At 46.5% G+C, this 26,243-nt stretch overlaps 1 protein-coding gene across 6 annotated transcripts in view; it reads right to left on the bottom strand.

The window, feature by feature from the left end:
* plekhg4 (pleckstrin homology domain containing, family G (with RhoGef domain) member 4) overlaps positions 1-26,243 on the bottom strand; it is a 75,287-nt gene that overhangs the window by 22,118 nt on the left and 26,926 nt on the right. For all 6 annotated transcript variants that reach the window (XM_029114348.2, XM_029114349.2, XM_034287471.1 and 3 more), the window contains 9 exons: positions 25,945-26,068; positions 25,744-25,837; positions 21,041-21,127; positions 20,088-20,204; positions 19,880-19,978; positions 17,277-17,425; positions 9,600-9,738; positions 9,323-9,445; positions 8,608-8,799 (listed from right to left, as the gene is read on the bottom strand). In XM_029114348.2, coding sequence (XP_028970181.2) covers positions 8,608-8,799; positions 9,323-9,445; positions 9,600-9,738; positions 17,277-17,425; positions 19,880-19,978; positions 20,088-20,204; positions 21,041-21,127; positions 25,744-25,837; positions 25,945-26,068 — 1,124 coding nt within the window. The remainder of the gene's footprint in view (positions 1-8,607; positions 8,800-9,322; positions 9,446-9,599; positions 9,739-17,276; positions 17,426-19,879; positions 19,979-20,087; positions 20,205-21,040; positions 21,128-25,743; positions 25,838-25,944; positions 26,069-26,243) is intronic.

Here is a 26,243-nt window from a genome sequence, read left to right as displayed (position 1 = left end):
AACTGCAAATCACAACAGTCTATTCTAGCACATGAGCTAAAATGAACACAACTCTCAAACCAAATGAAGCCCGGAGAGTTGTGCCTCTGCTGTCAGGTGTCCCCACAACCAGCTACCACACAACAAACACAGAGCTTGTCCGCACACATACAAAACACCCCATAACAGACAACTTTGCAACCAAAACCAGTCCAGTCACCAAGCTGAAACTAAGCCAACTTATGTAGACAATATTTCCAAACCTCTTGCCTCACGTGTGTCCTGTGCAGGCAGGTCTCAGTGTGTGTGTGTGTGTGTGTGTGTGTGTGTGTGTGAGGTCCTACCTCTGTGGGCACTGGGTCGCTCGGTCCTTGTGTAGTGCTGGAAGCTGCCGTCATCCTATCCCTCCGTCCGGCCGTGGCGTGGCCGAGGGCTAACCGCTGACCCCTCTCTCTCTCTCCCTCTCTCTCTCCCTCTCTCTCTCTTTCAGACTAGCAACCGTTCCCCTAGCAGGACGCTTGCAGGCTACTGAGAAAGACTAATAATAGCACGGCAAACTGGCCGAGCCTCTGCCCCTGCCAGGAGGCTAACTAACCGCGCCACAAAAACCTCTCACTGAGCCCCTGACTGACAGAGGCAAGCGGACCACACTGAGCTACTGGCGCCCAAAGCCCCTGCCCCCGTCCCCAAACCTCCTCCCCCTCCTCCCCCTCCTCACCTCAACCCCTATTCACAGGCAAATGCTAGGCTAAATACCAGATGGGCTTGCCCCAGCAACTGCAGGACAGGCAGGAGGGGGGAGGGGAGGGGGGGTGGGGGGGGGGCTGTTGCCGGCACTACAAAGCCACAAGAGTGAAAGCGAGGCAAAAGGGTGGGAGGGAGGGTGGGAGGAAGTAAAACTTGGCACAGGAGCGGCACCTGACCTGTGCGAACAGCGGACACCCCTTCTCACAACGCCAGGGCTCACGTGTTAACACGCACACGCCACAAACACACACACGCACACGCCACAAACACACACACACACACACATTATCCCAGCCAGTGGTTGTAACTGCCATAGACTCTACCTCTGTTACAGACAGCCCCTATTCCAGTATATTGTTTATATTGGACGCGGAGAGCCATTTTGGACAGGTTTAATGTTTTGTTTTACCCTTATTCTTCCAGGTCAGAATGACAGACAAACCACTCAGATTCAGCAACAACCTGTGAGCAAGATTTTCTGGTTTAGGGATTTGATCAAATAACCTTTGGAATTCGATTCGATTCATACTTGTTACTACTAGTGAGAAGGCTGTAACCACGGGTCTCCCCTCCGTCTCCCCTACACGTCCGTTTTAAGACAGGGTTAGAAGCTGAATGTGTGTTCTGAACAAAGGAAAGCATGCACGGTTGTTGTACACTGCTGAGAGGAGGGGGTCTCGACGTGACACAGACCAGTTGACGGAGCTTTGACATGCTAATTCTCTATGGCGATTGTCAGAAAGTGTGTGCGCGTGTGTGCGCGTGTGTGTGTGTGCGTGTGTGTGAGACAGTTTGTAGAGTCTGGGTGTGGGCCGTGAGGTCCTCTGAGACACTGCTGGGTATCGATGTCTTCACATCAATGTCTTAATCAATGAGCTAATCAATAACCTGGGGCGCTCACAGCCTGTTACACCATAGTGATCATATCAATACTCCTCCTGTCAGATCAGATACACTACAATGCTTCACCATCTGGCTAATGTGAAGTTCCAGTAAAGAACACATAATGGTGGTGGGATGGGACCTTATATGCACAAAATGGACCCGTGGAGAAAGGACACAACATACATTCATGCAATTTTTTAACTGTGTCCTGCTTCCAGTAAATGAAAGCTAGACACTTTGGGTGCATAGAAAATTATTAACCAGAGCAAGTGGCTGTTCTGAGGACTGACAAATCCTTTAGCTGTATACAGGTCATATACTGTAGCACAAAGCCCTGGTTAACATCACAATTAGCTAGTAAAAATGTCATACTACTTCGCAGTTTTAAAAATGTTCTTCAGGAAAGTTTTTTCATAAGACCCTGTTACTGCTTGGCAACTGGTAGACTAAACTCCAGTGCTGCGTACAGAAGGAAAGGGGCAACAAGCAGGACATTAATTGCCTGATTTAGTGTTCGGTTTGACTTGTAAAGTGTCTCATGTCTAAACAAGAAGAGGCGATGTCGGCATTCCGTTAATTAGAGTAGCGGACGGCTTCATTGTCTGATACTCGTGAAATCTGCAGTGGAACACATGTTTGGCAAGCTACTCACAAATGGGCCGACCTGGCTGACCTGGCCGACCCGCTGAAGACCCCTGGGGGGCACGCCCAAACTCAGTGGCCACGACAGCTCCTAAACAAACACGCTCTACTGAAACCAGTCGCGAGTCAGACGTCTAGAAAGAGTGGAGAAGTGTGGCTCAGAAGAGACACGCCGGGTCCACCAAACCTCACAGGAGACACCGGGCAGAGGCTATGGCCAGGAAAACGGACCAGTGTGAATATGGACTTACCAAGCTGAAGCTGCGCTGCCTTTTAACCAGGGCACGGTCAGGTCTGGCCAGGTACACTAACACCAGGGGAGCCGTGGCTCAGCTCTTGGGACCTCACTGTAAGGGTGTTGGAGATGAAGCAGTGGTCTCGGTGCCATGCCGGGCTCTGGCCCAGGCTCGGGTACATTCCTCAGGGCAGGCTTAGGGCTGCCTAGAGATCGGCAATAAGACGCTCCGCAGGACCACAGGGCCCCACAGAGGTGCCGGGGCCCCTCGCGTTTCCCCAATGGCTCCCTATTCCCTGACGAACTCTGGTCAAAAGTAGAGCGCTATGCAGGGGAATCGGGGCGTCATTTGGGACGCCAAACTTGTTTATCAATATATAACTGGCCAGCTAGCAACCAACCAACCAGCCAGCCGATATACCGGCCAGCAAAACTACAACAAGTCAACGAAACAGCCTGCCATGTAGCCAGCCGGACAGTCCGCCACACAGAAAACCGGGTGCTGTTGGAGAGCAAGCTGCCTGGAGGCTGAGTGGTTTCGACAGCCCTCGGCTCTCTGCAGGTCCAGTGGACTGATCACATCATTCTGACACAGCCCTTCGTGTAATGATCCGACACGCGAGACATCACACACACTGTACCCCGTCTTTGGAACCATCTGGAGTGTAAGGAGGTCACTGGGCAGCACGGAGGGGGGTTAGGGGTCCCTGCCCCAGAAACATTACCCAAACCCCTCCACAACTGCCCTTGCCGGGGTCAAACCCCCTCCACCACCGTCAACAGGACACCATCAGTATTGTCGTGCCAGTTCTGAAATACAGCCACAAAAAGCCCAACTCCTCACTCCCTGCCCACCTCCCTCCCCTCCCTAAACACCGCCCACCCCGCCTGCCTCATCTCCCTTCACCGCCACGGCGCTGTCACGTCCCTCTCATTGACTTGGCAGCGGGCCGGCTGTAGGTTTAGCCGTAGGGGTTTCCCGTGGCGACGGACAAAGGGTCTGCCAGTGCCATAATGTGTCTGTGTCGGAGGACGTGACACCACGACACCGCGGAACCCAAAGAGCCCCGGCCGGGGCGGCTGGACTCATAGGACGTCGATAAGACGGTCAATAGAGGCACAAGAGCCCTCCTCCAAAAGGGTGGCCTCCCCTACGGTTCATCCATAAGGGGAATAATGGGGCCTGGTAGTCATAGGTCACTGGTACAACGCTCTGTTCATGTAATATGGACTGAAGCCCATCTGACCACAACGCCTGACCCATACAAAGGCAATGCTAGATTAGTGGTTATATTTAGAGCAGTGAATCATTGGCCTTATTTAGTGTGTTCAAGCATCATCAGTTGCGGTATGTCCATCTGTTTGGCCTTGTGATTGGTCGGTCTGTCTGTCTGCCTGCCTGTCTGCACTCGTTATGTTCACCTGACACAGGTTGGAACGCTAGGATATTATGACATACATTTGGGATAATATCATATACCATATACTAGGACGTACATTCCATGGCTATGTTGTCACATGCTTTTTTACTGTTCTAACAGCATATAAACAGATTTAGAAAACCAATATAGCCTCTCTGTGGTTTGTGATATTTTGCCAATGTACCATCACTAACAGCTGTAACCAGGTTTTATTTATCATGGCCATATACTGTCATGTGAAAAAATACAGTGCCTCAAAGGTTGTCTTTTTTAACACAAGATAAAGGTAATTTAACAAAAGATCCCTAAAATATGATACTCTGCATTCATTTATTAATAAAAGAAAAGAAAGTCTACAGAAATGCTGTAATGCTGAGGGAGCAAAGCAGCCCCATAACATAATGCCACCACCTCTAAGCTTAATGTGGGTATGAGGTGCTTCAAAGTTATATTTTTGCAGTTTCTTTCTGACAGTTGACACATGGACTTTAACATTGACTGTGGAAAGACAGGCCTGTAGACCCCTTGATGTCACCAAGGGGTTATTAGATACTTCAATGAGCATCTTACAGTAAGCTCCTGTTCTGAATATGGTTGGAGAAAATGTTGTACGTAGATTTCCATTGGTCTGGAGAATGAAATGATGGACACTGGAATGATGTACTTTTAATTGGAAATGTCTTAGTAACCCCTACCAGACTCAAGGCCATCAATAGTCTTTCTTCTGAGAGCCTTGGCATGATGTTACCCCACATCCATAATTATGGTTAAGTCCAAACCAGACTAAGTTTCTAATCTTTATGGAAGACTGAACCCTCCCAAATTACTCTCTAATGATTTTCTAATCATTTGCACCTGTTTGGGTGCACCCGATTCTAGTTTTAGCCACTTACTTTTCACATGACTGCACCACACCTCCAAGTACCCTATTGCTAAATGACTTATCCTGATTGGATTACCACCGTAAAATAAGACAAAACGCACAATGCAGAACATTACCTCTATTAAGACAACCCCCTCCAATGTTCCATGGGGCCTGGCCAATGAACGGACCCATATCTGGCACCGAAACATGTTGCGTTTAAGCAATTTTTAACAGATGCTCTCAAGCAGAGCGTGAACCACATGTTGCAGCTGTAGCGAAGACATTTTCCCTCAGCAAAGCCAGCACCGGTAGGAGACCGGTGAAACTCCTAGCCCGTGAGCTAGTATGTGCGCACACTTGTCCTTCATCGTAATGCCAAACAGCTGACCACGATCAGATATTCCTATTTTTAGAGATCACCATTAGGCCAAACTGTTCAGCTTATCAATGATACACCATGAGAATTAGGAACAGGACAAAGGAATGTAACCCTAATCCCAGCCAGGCTAACGAGGTCCCTTCCTTCAGGCTGAGCTCATCTCAATAAGAAACACACGGGTGTTGTGCTACGTGACGGCATGGTCTTCAGTGCTAACATTAACACAGTAACAGCTACGTAACAGATGGCAGCAGATCTCTATACTAACACACACACACACACACAGCCGGGCTGTGTAACTGGCGTAGTCAGGCCATGGTTTTGGGGGAGGGAGAGCTATGATTATGCTAATTTCCAAACGTGACACCGGTCAGACAGCTGTCGACTGGGGAGGGTGTCAGACAGACCTCCTAAAGACACACAGACACAGCCTGACCCAGTTGGAAATCAGCGCAGCTCTGACGTTTAGTCACGGCGCGGACAAAGCCGCCCAACCTGAGGAAGACTACCTGTTGCCATGGCATCCTTATGGGGATCCTAACAACTTTAGTAGTGATTTGTGTGTAAAAACTAACCAACATACCAATAAAACCCATTTCACACAGCAAAATAATCCTGCAGCAATAGGACATTTTAATACTACAACCCCATTTCCAAAAAGGTCAGGATGCTGTGTAAAATTTTTATTAAAAAGAGAATACAATAATGCAAATAATTTAAAACCAATATTTAATAAAAAGTGGTACAAAGATGTTGAAACAGAGACATTTTATTTCTTCCTAAAAAATATCTGCCCACTTGAATTTTATGCCAGCAACCAAAAAAGCTGGGACATGGTCAACAAAATACTGGAAATGTTCAGTAATGCTAAAAAAACATAGTGGAATATCACTCAACTAATTACGTCAATTGGCCACAGATCAGTAACATGATTGGCTATTAAAAGATCATTCCAGAGAGGATGGGTCTGTCAGATATGAAGATGGGGAGGGGTTCACCACTCTGTAAATACAGCGTGGGCAAATTGTGCAAAAATCTAAAAATAACGTGTCTCAATGTAAAATTGCCAAGAGTTTGGGGATCTCATCAAAAAACATGATTTTGTAGTGGACATCACTGCTGTGGCTCAGGAACACTTGTCTATGAACACAGTACGTCGCTGCATCCACAAATGCAAGTTAAAACTCTTCCATGCAAATATGAAACCATGTATAAAAAAGATCCAGAAATGCTGCCTCCCTCTCTGGGCCCGAGCTCATTTAAGATGGACTGAGGCTAAATGCAAAACTGTCCTGTGGTCTGACAAATCAATATTTAAAATGTTGGGAGTCATGGACACCACGTCCTCCAGACTAAAGAGAAGGACCATCCGGCTTGTTAACGGCACACAGTTCAAAAGCCAGCATCCATGATGGTATGGGGGTGAATTAGCACATGGCATGGGTGACTAGCACATCTGTGAAGGCACCATCAATGCTGAACAAGATAGACAGGGTTTGGAACAACATATGCTGCCACCCAGACAACGTATTTTTCAGGGAAGGCCCTTGATTATTTCAGCAGGGCAATGACAAACCACATTCTGCACGTATTACAACAGCATGGCTCTGTAGTAAAAGAGTCTGGGTGCTAAACTGGCCTGCCTGCAGTCCAGATCTGTCCCCCACTGAAAACATTTGGCGCATTATGAAATGAAAGATATGACAAAGGAGACAACAAACTGTTGAGCAGCTGAAATCCTACTGTATATCAAGCAAGAATGGGAAAACATTTCACTTTCAAAACTACAGCAATTGGTCTCCTCAGTTCCCAAAAGCTTACAGAGTATTGTTAAAAGAAAAGATGATGCAACACAGTGGTAAACATGTCCCCTGTCCCAACTTATTTGAAACGTGTTGTTGGCATCAAATTAAAAAAGTATTTTTCCAAAAACAATAACATTTCTCAGTTTCAATGATTTGCCCATCATTGCATTCTGTTTATATTTGCATTTTATGCAGCATAACACTTTTTTTGGGAAACAGGTTGTATATTATTATAGTTTAAAGCAAAAAAAAAGAAATAACTTTTAAAGTGCGACAGTTTAGTGTGAATTACAAATTTTAGAATACAAGCCTTTTAAAATGCTTGAATTTACATTTTAAGTTTGTGTTTCCTGTCATGCAGATGTTAATGACTTGCCTTACTGGGCTGACGGGAAAATGGATGTGCAGCGATTTCTTAGAACAGAAAATAAATATCCTGTTTGTGTCATGAGTTCACTTGTTGGCTTTTGTAACAAGGCTTTGAATGTGTCACTGTCAAACAATCAAAGTGCTTGTTTTGACCAGCCTACTGTAGAATGTAGAAGGAAACCCAGAGCAGTGGGAACGCCAATGGGAAAAGTGAGTCATTCCGTGTTAGTATTCCTTGTGACACTTTCAGCATTGTGAGCGACTCAGTATCACACTCTTAAGAGTAAGGTTACAGACCGCTTTCCGGAGACCTGTTGGGTCTGGTTAATCAGTTATCCACCTCAAATCTCCCATTTTCACAGTTAGACTTTTGTTCTTACAACAGTTAATGAGTTGAGACTGGAGGCAGGCTGACTGACATATTAAAGATACAGGTTAATGTTTATGGAGTAGAATTGGTTATCTTGGAAGTTAAGTTAATTACACTGTTCTACACTGTCCGGTCAGTGCAACCAGCAGCTCAGGGTACAGCTTGCGTGCGCAGTTATTTTGGGGTCACAGGGATTTCCAAGTTCAACAGAGGGCCATGCAACTTTGTTTTCATACTGGTTTGTTAATCTAAAGAACGTTACAGGCCAGAAAAAAGTCAGTGTTTCAAAAGGAATGAGACGATTATAATTCCTTCATAGTTTCAATCTCTCCCAAACCCAAAATAATCAGATAAAATGTGTTTTACTGAAACCTCCAATGGGATGTACTTCCCAGCCCCACACAATGTGAGCGTCCAGGACTGGAGTCCAACAAGGAAGTGACTGACACTGCTGTGATCTCACACAGACACACAACGCACAGACACACAACAGATAGACACTCAATACACAGATATGTGGGAGACGTGTGAAACCTTCATTGTCACTGCTAGGGCAGTGAAGTCACAGTTCACCAACAGGGTTCTCCAACAGACACAGTCCTCAGTCTCTCCTAACACTGATCTAAGACACACCCACACACACACACACACACTCCATTCAAAGAACAATTCAACAAGGACAGCGAAGATCCACCCTTCTGCGTGCCACAGAGATGAATAAAAGGAATCCTGTGGAAATAGCAGACGTGGTAATGTCCTGTGAATGGTGCGTCTGACGCTGTCATCCAGACTGCCCTGACATGGTGAGTGGCCACTACATTATCAGATACCCACCGCCTCCTGTTTCAAGCACCAAACTGGGACCCTAGACAAGGACACGGAGAGAGACAGAGTATAGAACTCCTCGTACCTTATCGAAGAACTCATAGAGGCGTACGGTCTTGTCGATGTTGGTCTTGGTGTCCTCGACCCTCTGTGAGAAGTCTTGCAGGTGGACCCAGAAAGAACGAACTTTGACCTCGTACACCTGCAGCTCGGCCGAAGACAGGTCCTCCCAGCGCTCCAAGCGCTTCAGCAGGGCCTCTCCCCCTTTGCAGTGTTCCTGTGGATCATTAAAGGGGGGAGGGGCCATTACAGGGGGAGGGGGGTTATAAGAGGCTTTATCATGTTGCATTTCATTTGAAACAGGTTATAGCAGGCTTTATCATGTTGTATGTCATTAGAGAGTTATGACAATTCATAAACACTGTACATCAGAGACAGACATAGAAAGACAGATAGTCACTGAAAGACAGACAGAGACAGGCAGAAACAGAAAGACACAGAGAGATAGACAGGAACGGACAGACACAGAGAGACAGACAGGAACGGACAGACTCAGAGAGATAGACAGGAACGGACAGACTCAGAGAGATAGACAGGAACGGACAGACACAGAGAGACAGACAGGAACGGACAGACACAGAGAGACAGACAGGAACGGACAGACACAGAGAGACAGACAGGAATGGACAGACACAGAGAGACAGACAGGAATGGACAGACACAGAGAGACAGACAGGAACGGACAGACACAGAGAGACAGACAGGAATGGACAGACACAGAGAGACAGACAGGTACCTACATATGCAGCAGAGTAGAAGTCTCTGAACAGGGTCTTTTTGCTGTGAAGTTGCTCCAGAGAGTCTTCCAGCTGCCCCAACGCACTGAGACGACTCTCCCCAACCTCCACAATCCAGTCAGTCACCTGACCACACACACACACAGTTATTTAAATGCTACTGGGGCTATTTGGAGTAGTTGCAAAATAATTTCTGTACACATCGTTAGCTCTGGTTTATGCAAAGATGGCAATGCATTATAACAGAGCACAGGCCTGTTATAACCACTGTTACTCTTACCTCCTTGAATCCCTGCTCCAGGCCCTTAAACTCCATGACAAACTCCAGTTCCTGGGTGCGTTGGTTGGACAGCATCACCAGCCGGTGGACCAGCTCATCCACCCGGTCATACAGAGACCCAACCCCCTCTACGGCATCTCTGGAGGGACACACAGAGACAGGGGGAGACAGTGCTTTAGGACCCTTTAGGATGCTGCATCCCAGACACAATCCTTCAGTATACAGCAGCACAGCCGGAGACAGGCAGGCTCCTTCAGAATAACAGTCCGAGGAGGCTCCTTCAGAATAACAGCCCGGGAAGGCTCCTTCAGAATAACAGCAAGAGGAGGCTCCTTCAGAATAACAGCCCGGGAAGGTTCCTTCAGAATAACAGCCCGGGAAGGCTCCTTCAGAATAACAGCCCGGGAAGGCTCCTTCAGAATAACAGCCCGGGAAGGCTCCTTCAGAATAACAGCCCGGGAAGGCTCCTTCAGAATAACAGCAAGAGGAGGCTCCTTCAGAATAACAGCCCGGGAAGGTTCCTTCAGAATAACAGCCCGGGAAGGCTCCTTCAGAATAACAGCCCGGGAAGGCTCCTTCAGAATAACAGCCCGGGAAGGCTCCTTCAGAATAACAGCCCGGGAAGGCTCCTTCAGAATAACAGCCCGGGAAGGCTCCTTCAGAATAACAGCCCGGGGAGGCTCCCTTCAGAATAAAAGGTCTTTAGACAAAGGCAGGCGAGTAGGTTACTTTTGAATAGTTAGTTTTGCAGCAGACAGGGGAGGCAGCCTCCTTCAGGACAGTTCTTCTGCTACAGACATAGCAAGCAGGCTCCAAGAGAGTAGTTGCTGCTTTATATCCTTTAATCTACTTTGGCACAGCAGCACCATATTGGCACAATGGTCAAAGCAACATCAGGATAAGAGTTTATTTGGTTACAACCTCCGACTTCTGACAGACTTTTGCACAGAGAAGTGAACGTGTCCCCAGGTGACGTCAGACCGAGCCAATCGGTGGCACTGCTTTAGAGCGAGGTCATCAGTGACACAGGGGCACCAGAGCAGTATTCCCTCCCACTGGATGACACGATTTGAACCAGTGTTATTAACTGACATCGGGTGGACAAGGTGATTGGTTGAGGGACAAAAGGGGAGCGTTGTAATTAGACACGGATGTTTGACTGACAGCGCTGAGTTTCAGGGAATGAGAGGGGCACATACACCCTTTCTCACGCAATACAGTTGAATGGACGCCACATATTGGCAGAACCACTGTGTGCGTAAGTGTGTGTGTGGCTTTCTTATTCCTGTGTGTATCTGGTCAAGGAAACGTCAGCACAGGGAGCCAGCAGCAGAACACACTCTGGCTGAGTACAGTGTGATGACTCACATATGACATCACAGCTCCCTGCTCTGTGCTCCTCAGTGGGACACCACTACATTGTCCTCACACTGTGCCTGCATACTCGATTTCCCATATAGCTTGGCCAGTTAGCCCAACTAAAACACATCAGTTAGTCCAACTCAGAAACAGCAGTTAGTACAAATGAAAACACCTATGTTCCCCGACTCAAACACTGTTTAATAATAACTCACATTGTCACGACAAAAAAAGTGAATCCAGGTATTGAACTGACATCCCAATGCAGAAACTGAAGTTTTAATTGACTCTCAGTAAACCAAATAAGGTATTTATTCCAAAAACTAAAACACATTTCTTCTTTTTATCACTAGAATGGAGCAACATTAATTAGAACTGACCCTCATCATGCTTTACTGGTTACAACCTGACCTGTCTCGAACTATTCAAACATCCCTTCCAGGGTGTATAGAGATCCTCACACACTGCCCCCTACTGACAGAGAAAGGAAACACATAAACACACATACAGACACACACAAAACGAAACCAATTTCAATCCGTTTCAGCTGTCAGAACACACCACTGAATGGCTGTAGAGTGACCCTACAATGGCGCTGCCCTAGCAATAGTATAACTACTGTCCTGCTGTCCTAGCAACCGGCTGGCTGGCAGGGGTTCTGTTGTCATGCTAATGTATGACAGAGTGCTAACTGGACCGGGCTGTCAATCACTAGCGTTGTCCTGGAGATGGCAAAGTGGGAAAGGGGGGGGGGGGGGGGGGGGGGGGGGCATCCTACTTCACATTAACACATTTAGTCATTCAGATCACTTTTCATCCACAGCTATTTACAGTAGTGAGAGAATACACTGAAATACATGAAATATATATATTTTTTTACCGGTCCCCTGTGGGATGTGAACCGACAACCCTGGTGTTGCCAACGCCAGACTCTTACCAACGGATCCACAGAGGACCCCAGAACAGACCAGCTGAGACAGGAAGGGCTGGAGTGTGGAGAAGATCACGGCTTCAAAAGTGGGTATACCATAGCTGCAACCTGGGACATAAATGACCCCTGTCAAAGAAGAGCTTAATGACCCAACTTGACCACATTTATGACTGTACCAGATTACACTACATTCTCCTGGTCCAAAATAGTATACTGTTTAAGGAATAGGGTTTGATTTGGGGGGTCCTCAGTTGTCTACAATGCCAGTATGAGGGTACTTATCACACAGGCCTAAAACTACAGTAGCTAGATAGTAGACTGTGGACTTCAACAGCTTGGATAGGATACTCACATATCGGAGTACAGACCAGTAAAGGTTGCTAGGCACTTGCTGTGACAAACACTGTCTTTGTTTGATTTAGGGTCAAAGAGAACAGAGGGGAAATATTTCTCACTGATCCCACACAGGTTTTTGGTATGACGTTATTGTGTGTGTGTGTGTGTGAATAAAAGCATTGTGGTTTGTGTCACCCCATACTCTCATAATTGACGATTTGTCATATTGCTGCCCAAGAATAAACAGAGCGATAGAGGGATGGGGGGATGAGATGGCCAGCCATGATGAAAGGCTGTAGTCAGTCCACAGAGGCAAGGGCCTGACCACAAGCTAGGCAGCCAAACTATTACTGTACACAGACCAGGGCTGAACAGGGCTTATCCCACTGTTTGGATAGGAACAAGAGGCGTGCAGAGAGAGGGTGGGAACGACTTGACGAGGGAGGAGAGAGATAGAGTCAGAGAGAGATTGAGAAAACCGCAGAAGGGCAAGCGAATTCTGAGGTTTTTCTATTGAGGGAAGTAAGTCAGGATGGAGAAAAGTAAACACAGAAACTCCGCTCTGCTCCCAGCACACCACTGATAACCCCCAGAACCACCTAATAAGCACAAGATCCAGGTCCTCCTTCCCCAGAACCACATAATAAACACAAGATCCTGGTCCTCCTTCTCCAGAACCACCTAATAAACACAAGATCCTGGTCCTCCTTTCCCAGAACCACATAATAAACACAAGATCCAGGTCCTCCTTCCCCAGAACCACCTAATAAACACAAGATCCTGGTCCTCCTACCCCAGAACCACCTAATAAACACAAGATCCTGGTCCTCCTTCCCCAGAACCACCTAATAAACACAAGATCCTGGTCCTCCTTCCCCAGAACCACTTAATAAACACAAGATCCTGGTCCTCCTTCCCTAAAACCACCTAATAAACACAAGATCCTGGTCCTCCTACCCCAGAACCACCTAATAAACACAAGATCCTGGTCCTCCTTCCCCAGAACCACCTAATAAACACAAGATCCTGGTCCTCCTACCCCAGAACCACCTAATAAACACAAGATCCTGGTCCTCCTTCCCCAGAACCACCTAATAAACACAAGATCCTGGTCCTCCTACCCCAGAACCACCTAATAAACACAAGATCCTGGTCCTCCTTCCCCAGAACCACCTAATAAACACAAGATCCTGGTCCTCCTTCCCCAGAACCACCTAATAAACACAAGATCCTGGTCCTCCTTCCCCAGAACCACCTAATAAACACAAGATCCTGGTCCTCCTTCCCCAGAACCACCTAATAAACACAAGATCCTGGTCCTCCTACCCCAGAACCACCTAATAAACACAAGATCCTGGTCCTCCTTCCCCAGAACCACCTAATAAACACAAGATCCTGGTCCTCCTTCCCCAGAACCACCTAATAAACACAAGATCCTGGTCCTCCTTCCCCAGAACCACCTAATAAACACAAGATCCTGGTCCTCCTTCCCCAGAACCACCTAATAAACACAAGATCCTGGTCCTCCTTCCCCAGAACCACCTAATAAAGACAAGATCCAGGTCCTCCTTCCCCAGAACCACCTAATAAACACAAGATCCTGGTCCTCCTTCCCCAGAACCACATTAACACATTTAGTCATTGGAGTTGACTAAATGTGTTAATGTGGGAGTTTATCAATGTTGCATTTGTTGTTAGATTATTTCTGGGTCTGTATGATCTGTGGAAAACATAACCATTACTCATTGTTGTTAATTACAGTCAGTGTAATGGCTGATGCGTGTGTGTATGTATATACCCGCAAAACACCAGTCTCAACGTCAACAGTGAAGAGGTGACTCCAGGATGCTGACTTTCTTGGCAGAGTTGCAAAGAAAAAGCCATATCTCAGACAGGCCAAAAAAAAGAAAAGATTAAAATGGCCAAAAGAACACAGACACTGGACAGAGGAAGATCAGAAAAAACAGGCTAGCATATTGGAGTCGCCTCTTCACTGTTGACTTTGAGACTGGTGTGCCAGTTGAGGACCAGTGAGGTGTGAATTTCTCCAACTAGACTCTAATGTATGTCTTTTTGCTCAGTTGTGCACCAGGGCCTTCCAGTCCCCTTTCTATTCTGGTTAGAGACAGTTTTCACTGTTCTGTGAAGGGAGTACACATTGTTGTACGAGATCTTCAGTTTCTTGGCAAGTTCTTGCATGGAATAGCCTTCATTACTCAGAACAAGTATAGAGTGACACGTTTCTGAGAGAAAGTTATTTGTTCCTGACCATTTTGACCTGTAATCAAAACCCACAATTGCTGATGCTTCAGATACTGAACTAGTGTAAAGAAGGCCAGTTTTATTGCTTCGTTAATCAGCAGTGCTAACATAATTGCAAAAGCGGTATCTAACCATCGCATAGCCATTTAAAATGATATCCTTGGATTAGCAAACACAACATGCCATTGGAACACAGGAGTGATGGTTGCTGATAATGGGCCTCTGTATGCCTATGTAGATATTCCATTGAAAATCTGCAGTTTCCAGCAGCAATAGTCAATTACATTAGGGCTACAACATTAACAATGTATTTCTGATCAATTTGATATTGGACAAAAAATATGCTTTTCTTTCACTAGGACATTTCTAAATCACCCCAATCGTGTGCCAGACACACACACACACACACACACACACACACACACACACACACACACACACACAAACACACTACCCAGACTTTCTAATGCTAAGTTCAATGATTATGTTTACCTGCCATAGTGATGTGAAGTTGTTTAGCAGGGATTGGATTTATTTTTGGCTACTTCTGTAGGTTTCTTCACCATCTGCCCTTCATCTACAGCATTTCATAACAATAGATGCCTCTCCGTTGAGATTTGCTCTGTTCCAGTCTGTTTCGATGCTGCTGTGTTAAATCGAGGAGGGAAGGCTGCCACCTACAGGTGGTGTTGGTTCTCATCCAGTTCAGCTGTTTAGCTCACCACAGAGGACCACATCTACACCTAAGAATCTTAGCAGACGCTCTTATCTAGAGCAACTTACATAAGCCTTACTCAGGGGCACAACACAATTAATATGTGTTATTAAACCTGCAATGGGACTGCCAATGATCAACCTCTCTCCCCAGAACGAAGTAACTACAGGCAGCAGATACAGGCAGCAGATACAGGCAGCAGATACAGGCAGCAGATACAGGCAGCAGATACAGGCAGCAGATACAGGCAGCAGATACAGGCAGCAGATACAGGCAGTTCTCTGGGTCATTGTCCCTCTAAGAGTTATTTTCCTTATGTAATGGTAACAATCTGATGATGTTTAGGACAGAGTGTTGTCACTACAGCTCCAGAAACAATAACCCCATGTAGAGACACAGAGAAACATCTAGATAAAGACTAGGTTGCATAACAACCAGCCTAGAGAAACATCTAGATAAAGACCAGGTCCCATAACATCCACCATGACTAGGGGTTGTTATGGCATTCTTTAAAACACTGAAGACCTGAGGGAGCAGCCTATACCATTACTGGGTCAGTCTCTCCTGTTATCTCTCTCAGCAGAAAGTGTTCCCAAGCTGTGGGACAAAACACATGAAGTTGAACTTGGAGTCAATGGAGTAGACAGGAGCCAAAACAAACCCTCAGGCGTTTGTCCTCACATTCACCTCCTCGCCTCCCTCCAAAACAACATTTCAGGCCTTAACCTCAGACCCTGACACTTTGAGGCTAACCCTAAAGATAGCCTTCACAAAAAGCATTCACCTGGCTCTGTACACCCCACCACAGGTTAAAAGGAAACACATCTAAAGCATTTTTTCTGTAAATTTTTTCTGTTTAGGCACTAGGAGGGAGCGTTCCCTAAATTTTTCAGCGAGTTGTTAAAGGGGGGGGGGGGCGGTTAGTCACCAGAAGGGGTGTGGCACGCATCGCCGGGGGGGACGGGGAAGTTAGTCACCAGAAGGGGTGTGGAAGGTCTCGTCTGAGGAGGCTGAGGAGTTAGTCACAGGAAGGAAACAGCCTGAATAACACCTTGATGTAAGCCCAGAGCAAAGTACTGATACAAGCGGAGAACAGACACAGTATCCAAAACACCACCATATTGCCTACAGCTGCTGTTCCAAAACGTGCCTTATATAGGGAACGGGATGGTGGTGGGGACAACGAGCACGCCAGAGACACGCTGTGTCGGAAAATCCTTGAGGAGAGTGACACTGATGTGTCAGGACACGCTGGCTATTGAGCTGTCAGCTCCCTGTGCAACACAGGATAAAAGTACCCAGCTCACAACTGGAAGACCGAGCGGAGGCAGGCGCGTTGCCATGAGGTAAGGGCAAACAGTGAGTCACAAACATTGCAAATGTAACCGGTAATGTAGCTGTTCATTCAATTTCTCCGTGCCATTCAATCTTCATCTGCACACTGACACAATGCAACGCACAGCTAAGAATACAACTGGGACATTATTCTTCGGAAACTTTTCGTGTCACTATTCTTTTGAAACTTTTGCGTGTCATTATTCTCTTGAAACATATAAAGGAAATATATATATATTTTTTTTTACTGACAACTAGGAGAGACAACCCACCCATTAGAGGTCAGATTCAGGCTTACCAACCAACCCTCCCCCCACATTCCTATTTGCCAGTGGTTAAATTGGGATGTGGGAAGTTTGGGAGCCCTGATTCCGTGTGGCGGGCGGCTCTAACCCATAACCTTGATCACAGGGTCAAAGTGTTATAGGTTAAGGGTTATAGGTTAAGGGTTATAGGTTAGAGTGGCCGGCAAAAATAGCAAGAGCTGTAACTGAAATGCTCCTGCAGGCTCCCGGCCGATTCACCACCAGCTGGTTGCCTGACAACGGCCAATAGCAGAACGAAGATGTGATGTTGGAGCTGTAACCCCTGAGAGTAAATCAGCCCATCAGATAAACCAACACTGTATTGCTGTCACCTGTACTCAGATAAACCGACACTGTGTTTGTTACCTGTAGTCAGATAAACAGACACTGTGTTTGTTACCTGTAGTCAGATAAACAGACACTGTGTTTCTTACCTGTAGTCATCAGTGAGACTGACACTGGTCTCCTCTTTCCGGAGGCGGGAAAGGTTGGCTCCACCCTCCAGCTGAAGTTTGACCAATCGTCCATCCTCCAGGACGCTACGCATCACGCCCCTGTACCTGGTCAGTAACAGCTGGGCCTCCTGGAGGAGAAGGTGAAAGGAGTCAGTCTCTGTAAGCAGGAACAAAGAGTGACGGCCAACCAAGACGTGCCGGAACAAAAAACAACTGGACCACAAATTCAAAAATCTACTCATACGCCTCCCACAGAGACAGAGAGGGGGGGGGTTTAGGAGAGGGAAAGACCCTTTTACCCTACAGACCAAATGATCCCTTCAGACAAACATCTGTACATTAACCCCTCTCCAAACACCATAACTCCGGTTAATCGGTTTGTCAGCAACACTGAACAAGTTAAGCAACAGCAACAACTTGAAAACACAGGAGCACGATTTCTTCAACGTCTAAACATGGTACCTCCTGCTAGTCAGAAGGCATAAATCTCCTTGTCATCATAACTCAGATCTGTTTAGTCAGGGCTAGGCCCAGGTAAAGCTGGGTTAATTCTGTCGCTGGGTTAGAGCCTGTCTGGGGCAGAGGCTGGGAGGGGTAGAGCTGTGGGTGGAGTGGGAGGGAGGGAAGGAGGGGCGGAAGGAGGGAAGGTGGGAGGGGCGTCGGGAGGGAGGGGCGTATGGAGGGAGGGGCGTATGGAGGGAGGGAGGGGCAGAGGGAGGGTATGTCCTTGTGGGTTTAGACCCAGTTGTGATCCCCTCTGGTTATAACCAATAAGAAGCTCTCTGAGGTACCAGGCAGATAAAGAGAAGCCTACACGGACTATATGTTAGGTGACGTGCTGAACCACCACACAGAATGCTGTGTGCCATACAGGAAATCATCATCCACACCACATTTCTGGCTGAGAAACCGGACTGCTGGAGACATCTGAAACAAAGTGTCATGTCAGCGCGTGAGAAAACCACACACCCAGTGATGCGCTGCTGGACAGACAGGGACTGTCAGAAGGAGCTCATTCTGCGTGTGTATCGGTGTCCATCTGCTGGAATGTGTGTGAAGTCAGGAACACAAATAGCTGACATTGCGGAGAGTGAGCGGGCAAGAGAGCTTGTGGCTGCACTTGTGTGTGAGGCCTGACCCAGGAGGAAGATGAGGAGGAGACGGGGAGGAAGAGGGAAATGTGAGACAGGGGAGGAGGCTTGGGGAGATATTTCAGACACTCTTTAAAAGGTGTCAGATGTTTTCAAAATGAAATACAGTCCAATGTAAATGATGATGTTGTTTAAAAATAAGGCCTGTTTATAGACAGCTGTCTCTAGATTAAATACATTCCCTGGGGGTTGCTTTCCCCTTTTAAAGGACATCTCTACCCCCCCCCCCCCCCCCCCCCCCCCCACTCCACACATTGACCCTCAACTCTCCTGGGACGTCATTCAGAGCATCTGTGTGACCTTTGTTGACCTACACAGGTCAAGCTGAACCGAGACTTCAAACATCTCAGAGAAGGACTGAGTCCGTCCATTTCTTGGAAATAATTGACAAATACTAGTGTGTGTGTGTGTGTGTGTGCATGTGAGAGTAGAATTTAATATATAAAGGGCGACAAATATCTCCCAGTAATACCAGGGAAACGCATTTAATGAGGACATTATCTATTTTGCCACTTTGACAAATAATATTTTTGGGCAGTTAAAAGGGGTTGGAATTTGGTAAAAGGGGGGAGGGGGGAGAGAGAGAGGAAGGGAAAGAAAGACAAGGAGCGAGAGACAGAGGGAGCGAGTGAGGGACAGAGACAGACAGATGGAGGGATGGAGAAAGAGAGTGTGTACTGCCTCATGTTTTAAGAGGGACTTCATGTCTTTCTGAGGTACACTGGCAGAACTTCCCGGCTTCAACATCATCATCATCTACTCTACTGACAGACAAACGGAAAAAAGACTGGGTCCAAAAGAACATGAATAGGTTTTCATTTGGGAGGCAGGCCAGGGCCCACCATGTAGTTCAGACAGATCATGCTAATAGAGGCCTGGACCACTCCAGAACAGAGGATTCTGGGTAAATTAAGCAGAGAGAGGAGATGGCGTCGGCTGAAACCTGCCTAGCCAGCAGAGCGCTGTGGAGTCTGGTCTGGAACGCTGGGTGGAATGGAGGGGGATAGACTAGTGAGTAGTTGTGTGTTTACCTCAGCAGTACGCGGCAGGGCAATAGACCAGACAAGTGAGTAGTTGTGTGTAGTTGTGTGTTTACCTCAGCAGTACGCAGCAGGGCGATAGACCAGACTAGTGAGTAGTTGTGTGTAGTTGGGTGTTTACTTCAGCAGTACGCGGCAGGGCGACAGACCAGACTAGTGAGTAGTTGTGTGTTTACCTCAGCAGTACGCGGCAGGGCGACAGACCAGACTAGTGAGTAGTAATGTGTAGTTGTGTGTAGTTGTGTGTTTACCTCAGCAGTACGCGGCAGGGCGACAGACCAGACTAGTGAGTAGTAATGTGTAGTTGTGTGTAGTTGTGTGTTTACCTCAGCAGTACGCGGCAGGGCGACAGACCAGACTAGTGAGTAGTTGTGTGTAGTTGTGTATTTACCTCAGCAGTATGCGGCAGGGCGATAGCCTCCAGATTCTGTATGGTGCTCTGCAGAAGGTTGACAGCGTCCTCACAGTGGCTGGTCAGCTGCTCCAATCTCTGTAAAAGAATCCACAGACTCAGCTGCTGGCCGATGGCAGGTGCATCTCCGGAGATCCTTTCTGACCTCGTCGGGAAAACCACCGGCAGAGGACGACAAGTGTCTCACCATTCGGAAGCTGATCCAGGCGCTGTGTGAGAAGGGGAACGTTCCCTGGAAGTCATGGGGGAGCTGGGACACCTCCACGTGCTTATGGAGAGACTTCAGAGAGGTCAGCAGCTCCACCTGGAGCGAAGGCAGAGGGGGAAAGGAGGGGAAGATTTAGGACAACATCCTACTGTAAGAAGGGAGGGTCCACTACAGTGGCGTCCGAGTGGGTGCATACCAGAGTGACATCACGCACATGTAGAGACAGTGTTTAAGTTAGGAATCTCACACACATTCGGTTTCAATGCCAAATGCTTTAAAGAAAAACGCTTTATCTTTCTAAGAGGGCGGGAATGTTTCAAGGACATCAAAATAAGCTGTCTGGCACTTCTCTAAGAGAAACATGTAACAGGATTAATGGCTGAGAGGAAGGCTCAGTGTACCAGGTGGGGGGGGGGGGGGGGGTTTGCTATATCTTCTCCTTCAGGGTAACGTACTGGTGCTACCTTGCTCCCTCTCCCTTTCCACGCCACACCGCAGCTCGCCAAAACACACCGTTCCTCACACACCAATAAACAGCATGGAGTGCTCGGGTGGAGATTAATGAGGCACTGGAATTGTGGTGGTGAGGTTATTTATCAACTTTATCTGCATCCAGTATGAAGGTTAGGGCCTAGTTTTGCGAGTCACGCTAACAAACGTTAGCATAATGACTGGGTGTCTGCAGGAACAGCCCGCATGCCGATAGCCTGGGTAGCCCTTTCATTAGCCATGGCTGTAATAGTCATCTCATATGGAAGCCTGACTCATAAAAATGGTATTCACGAGTTAATCTCATTACTTACGGGAAATTGATTACCAAAATCCCTTTAACGTGTCAACTACACAGGTTTCTGAGATTTGAAAGGAATATAGACTGTGTGTGTGTGTGTGTGTGTGTGTGTGTGTGTGTGTGTGTGTGTGTGTGTGTGTACCTGTATGGCAGAGGGTTTGTCCAGGCGTAGAGCCAGGTCTCTGTCTGCTAGTAGCAGTACAGTGTGGATACAGCCGGGCATGGTGTCCTGGTGGAGACAGATGAACACAGAGATGGTAACGGACAGATGAACACAGAGAAGGACAGATGAACACAGAGATGGTAACGGACAGATGAACACAGAGAAGGACAGGTGAACACAGAGATGGTAACGGACAGATGAACACAGAGATGGTAACGGACAGATGAACACAGAGAAGGACAGGTGAACACAGAGATGTTAACGGACAGATGAACACAGAGATGGTAACGGACAGGTGAACACAGAGAAGGACAGATGAACACAGAGATGGTAACGGACAGATGAACACAGAGAAGGACAGGTGAACACAGAGATGGTAACGGACAGATGAACACAGAGATGGTAACGGACAGATGAACACAGAGAAGGACAGGTGAACACAGAGATGGTAACGGACAGATGAACACAGAGATGGTAACGGACAGGTGAACACAGAGATGGTAACGGACAGATGAACACAGAGAAGGACAGATGAACACAGAGATGGTAACGGACAGATGAACACAGAGACGGATGGACATATGAACACAGAGACGGACAGATGAACACAGAGACAGAGACAGACAGAGAGACATAAAGACAGACAGATAAAAATGAAATCCCCATAACACAGCCAAGACATCTTCCAAACACAATTTCATCTGAAAGTCCTCTTCAAAACCCTATGATGTCACTCAAAGGTCCTCATCAAGACACCACGATGCCACGTGAAAAGTCCTAATCAAAACAGTATGATATCATCGGGAATGCTGATAAAACAATATGATGTCACCTGAACGTCACCATGATGTAATCTGAAAGGTCAAGCATGCTATAGTGCATTAAGACAACTGTATCCCCCCAATTTTTTTTTTAAGAATATTCTTTAAGAATATTCTGATAATTTACTGCACATTTCAGTGTGCTTGTCAGTAAATCGTAAATGCATGGATATTACCAACACAGAGTTACATTTTCTGGCCTGTTCTTCAGAACATCTGGAGGGAGCTAACACCCCCATTAATCCGCCTGACAGTAGGCCAAAATCCAATCTGTAACCTTGATTAAAAACAATCTCCACAGCAGATTCAAAACCACTGCACACCTACACAAACATTCACCGCCTCCTCTCTCCTCAAACCCCTGGAAAGGTGACTGCTACCGCTTTGCTTTTGCAGATCAAACCAGTTCATTGTTATTCATTCAGTCGACTGTCGTTAGATAACGGAGGCAATTTAAAAGTGCTGCGTTGTGGTTGAGAATAATGTTGCCTGAGTGCAGTGTTGTGAAAACTGGCTTTGCAGGGACTTAGCGTACAAGGAAGCACAACACTACGGTTGTCTAATCCAAGTCGTACCGAGACTTAAGACGGCCAATGAGTCAACAGTCCCAAAACAACAACCTGCTTCTCTGCAGGTCGTGACTCATTCCTGATGGAAGTGTCGCATGTGTTGCCATTTGTCTACAACAACCTGTCAGGAGGAGGATGAATGAAGGGAATTACATTATATTAGCTATTCTCTAAAGACGTGTTATTTTCTTCACTATAAAGACGTGTCATTTTCCTCTTTAAAAGACATTTTATTATCTCTAAGGAGATGTTTTTGTCCTCTTTAGAAGCGTGTTATTAGCTACTAGGGCCCGGCGACGTTCGGAGTTGCACATCAGCCCATCCAAACGTCGTCAACGGACAATCCAATTATCTTTTTAATCCACGAAAGAGGTGTATGTGCTGTCTGCACAGAGGGGTAAATTGACGGGAATGTGTTAACACACATTAGTTAACGTGTTAAAATAGACTCAAACTGTCTTTCAATCTGATAAATGATATAGCCTGATTATTATACAGGATTTGGCCTTATTTCTTTAAGTGTTGCACTATGAGATGATCCATAGCTTAGACGGGGCATTGTCTAACATGAATTATATATGCTTAAGGCCTTTCATCAGCCTCTTAAGAAACGTTGATAATTCAGATGTAAACTATTAGCTGCTCTATAAAGACATGTTATTATGTTCTAGTAAGACTTGTTATGTTCTATAAAGACATGTTCTGTTCTATAAAGACATTACTATGTTCTAGTAAAACATGCTATTATGTTCTACAGTACAAATACATGTTATTATGTTCTATAAATACATGCTAGCTGTCCTTAAGGATATTATTATAACGCCTCACTGAATGCATTCTAATAGCTAAACCAAGACATATTAGTTTTTCTAAAGACATGATACTACCTTATTTGTAAGCACATGATATTAGCTAATCTATACAAGCTTGTCTTCACAGTCTATGCCTGTTACAAAATAACTCTACAAAAACAATCTCTCAAGCTTACAATAAGCGTACCTTGACACCCCACCTCCAACCTTCTCCAATCTAACTTGACAGGAGATTAAAAAGATTCCTCCATCAAACAAAATAACCCAAGGCAGGAATCAAAATGTCCACAGTGATCATCAAGGCAGCTTTTGCAACCAAATTAATTATTGTGGCCAGTCCAAGACAACACCAAAAAAGTCTCAGCCTTTTAGACCCAGTAAAAACATGATCCTATCTGATCCTGTTGTTACGTGTGAAGAGGGGGTACTGCATGTGGACCAGGGGGTCTGGTAGGGGGCTGGCCTCTGAGCCTGAGTGTGGATCAGCCTGCTCCTCTGTCATTGTCAGCAGTGACCTGAAATGGTGGCAGGGAACGAAGGGAAGGGCAGTGTTGTCAACACTGATAGTGTTGACAACCAAACAGAACATTCTCTTGACAACAAACAGCACCGACTGGACCCTATCCAAGAGCTGGGTGGCAATGTGCCCAGTGCAGACACCCAAGACAACATCAGTGTAGACCAAGCCAAATAAAACAAGCTGGTAGTAGAATGCTGGGCTGTACAACAACTGGCTACAGACCATTCAAAAGGACGAGATCAGCAGTAAAAGGGGCAGAGCTGCCACTTTCAGCGAGGTGTTGCGGCAAACAGGTCTTATGAAAGACCAGAAACAAGGTAAACACTGACACACATGTCGGAACAACAATCACCATGTTGTTAGGTCTCACTCCACTGGACAAGTTGGCACTGAGCAGAGTAATCATTTACAATTACAAGCTGTCACTGAAGCCCTGCAAAAACGCATGTCCTTTTATGCTTTTTGCCCTCCTGAAAGGCAGACCAACCCCAAAAGAAGCCAATTTTATTGGACAACAGCACACCCGGACCGGTGCGTTTATTGTAGAACTGTCCGTGATCCAGTGGGCCTCCTACACAGCCATGAAGCAGGGCAGGGAATGTTTGAAGGCCAGAGACATCCTTTCCCATATTTGTGTCTCCATCATGTTGTGGCCACCACCACACTGTCCTAATTCCTTTCTTTTTAACAACCAAGGCGTGCTCATTTCTGGACCTCGGGTCGGGATTTGCGTCCAGGAAAATACAGTGGCATGAACCAGGATCATTAGATTGTCTGTCTTTGTTCCTGTCCAGGTTTGGAGCTGGTTCTAGGGCTGGCAGATGGATAACCCAGGCCTGTGATGAGCCACTAGGGCTGTCCTTGTAGAAAGGATTCATGACAAGAATTGCAGGGCAATTACACGGTGCAGTTTCTTTCAGACAGAGAGGTAAATGTTACTGTACGTATCAGATTAAAGGTGTCGGCAAATACGAAACAAATACAGACTTGGAGCCTCAGCAATGTCCCCATGGAGAGATCTATTTGATGGTAGGGCCCAGGTTTATCTCCACCACAAAGCCTGACGAGGAGCAACATGGAGGCGTCTAAATCATCAGACCCTCCTGGCTCCGACAACCTCCTCAACTGCTGCCCAGCAATAACCAGAGGCAGATGGACCCGACACACATGTCTTCAGGGGACTGAAGCTCAGCAGAGCTTCAATGATTTTATGTTCTAACCTCTCTGATCTTTGGCTGTCAGGATTCCAGAAATGTTGAAACTCTTGATGTTTTCACAGATTTCTGACACCGATCAGATTTAATGATAGATGTAACAATCATGCTTTGAGAACAAGGTCATGCTTTGAGAACAAGGTCATGCTTTGAGAACAAGGTCATGCTTTGAGAACAAGGTCATGCTTTGAGAACAAGGTCATGCTTTGAGAACAAGGTCATGCTTTGAGAACAAGGTCATGCTTAGAGAAGAAGGACATGCTTAGAGAAGAAGGACATGCTTAGAGAAGAAGGACATGCTTAGAGAAGAAGGACATGCTTAGAGAAGAAGGACATGCATTGAGAAGGACATGCATTGAGAAGGACATGTTTGAGAAGAAGGAATTTTTTTGAGAAGACGGTCATGCTTTGAGAAGACGGTCATGCTTTGAGAAGACGGTCATGCTTTGAGAAGAATGAATTTTTTTTAGAAAAAGGGCAAGCTTTGAGTAGTGGTGCAACTGCATGATTGCTGGTTAAGTGTTCTTTATAATTACAAGGGCAGTCATAGGGCCAATTGCATGAGGATGGTTTGGGACTTTGGCAATAATGACCTTTGTCAGACGTACTTGTGGAGAAGTCCTGTGCAGCTCAGTGGGTACAGCAGGGTGACCACACATTCACCCAACCAAGTAGTGAAAGGGCTTGAATCCCCAAATCCCAAACGATCCTATTGAGTGTTGACATGGAGCTTCAGGATGACCTACCTGTAATATATTGAAGGCTTTGAACAGTGCGGGGACAGGAGAACACCTCCGGGAGTCCACCAGGACAGTAAACCCCAGGGAACGCACCTCCTTCCTGCAACACATTAATACTCCCTGAGCACCATGCGGAAACAGCCGGGCATCTTGTCCCCAACCAACCCACGGTTAACAATGTTCCTTTGTTTGAGTGTCAGACAGTACCTCAGGACCGTTCTGAAGTAGACGAGGATTCTGACCAGTTCCCCGGAGTTACAGTTGGGGTTCAACCATATGGTGTTTCTGGTTGTCACGGTTACCAGGGCTCGGCCGCCTTTATCTCTGGTTCCTTAGAGAGACGAGACAATCAATCAGATTCACTGGATTCAAAAAACATACAGTGACATGGTGAGATCAATAACACATCAACATTTTAACTGGAGGTTGAAAAAGCAGCCTGGGTTTATCATTCCACTTCTAGTCGTGTGAAACATTTGGTGATGACCATTCTAATAGAGTTTATC

This window comes from Esox lucius, chromosome 2 (assembly GCF_011004845.1).
Source record: "Esox lucius isolate fEsoLuc1 chromosome 2, fEsoLuc1.pri, whole genome shotgun sequence".
Lineage (NCBI taxonomy): Eukaryota > Metazoa > Chordata > Actinopteri > Esociformes > Esocidae > Esox > Esox lucius.
The sequence above is the reverse complement of the archived record's forward strand: the minus strand, read 5'-3'. Positions and strand labels throughout refer to the sequence as shown.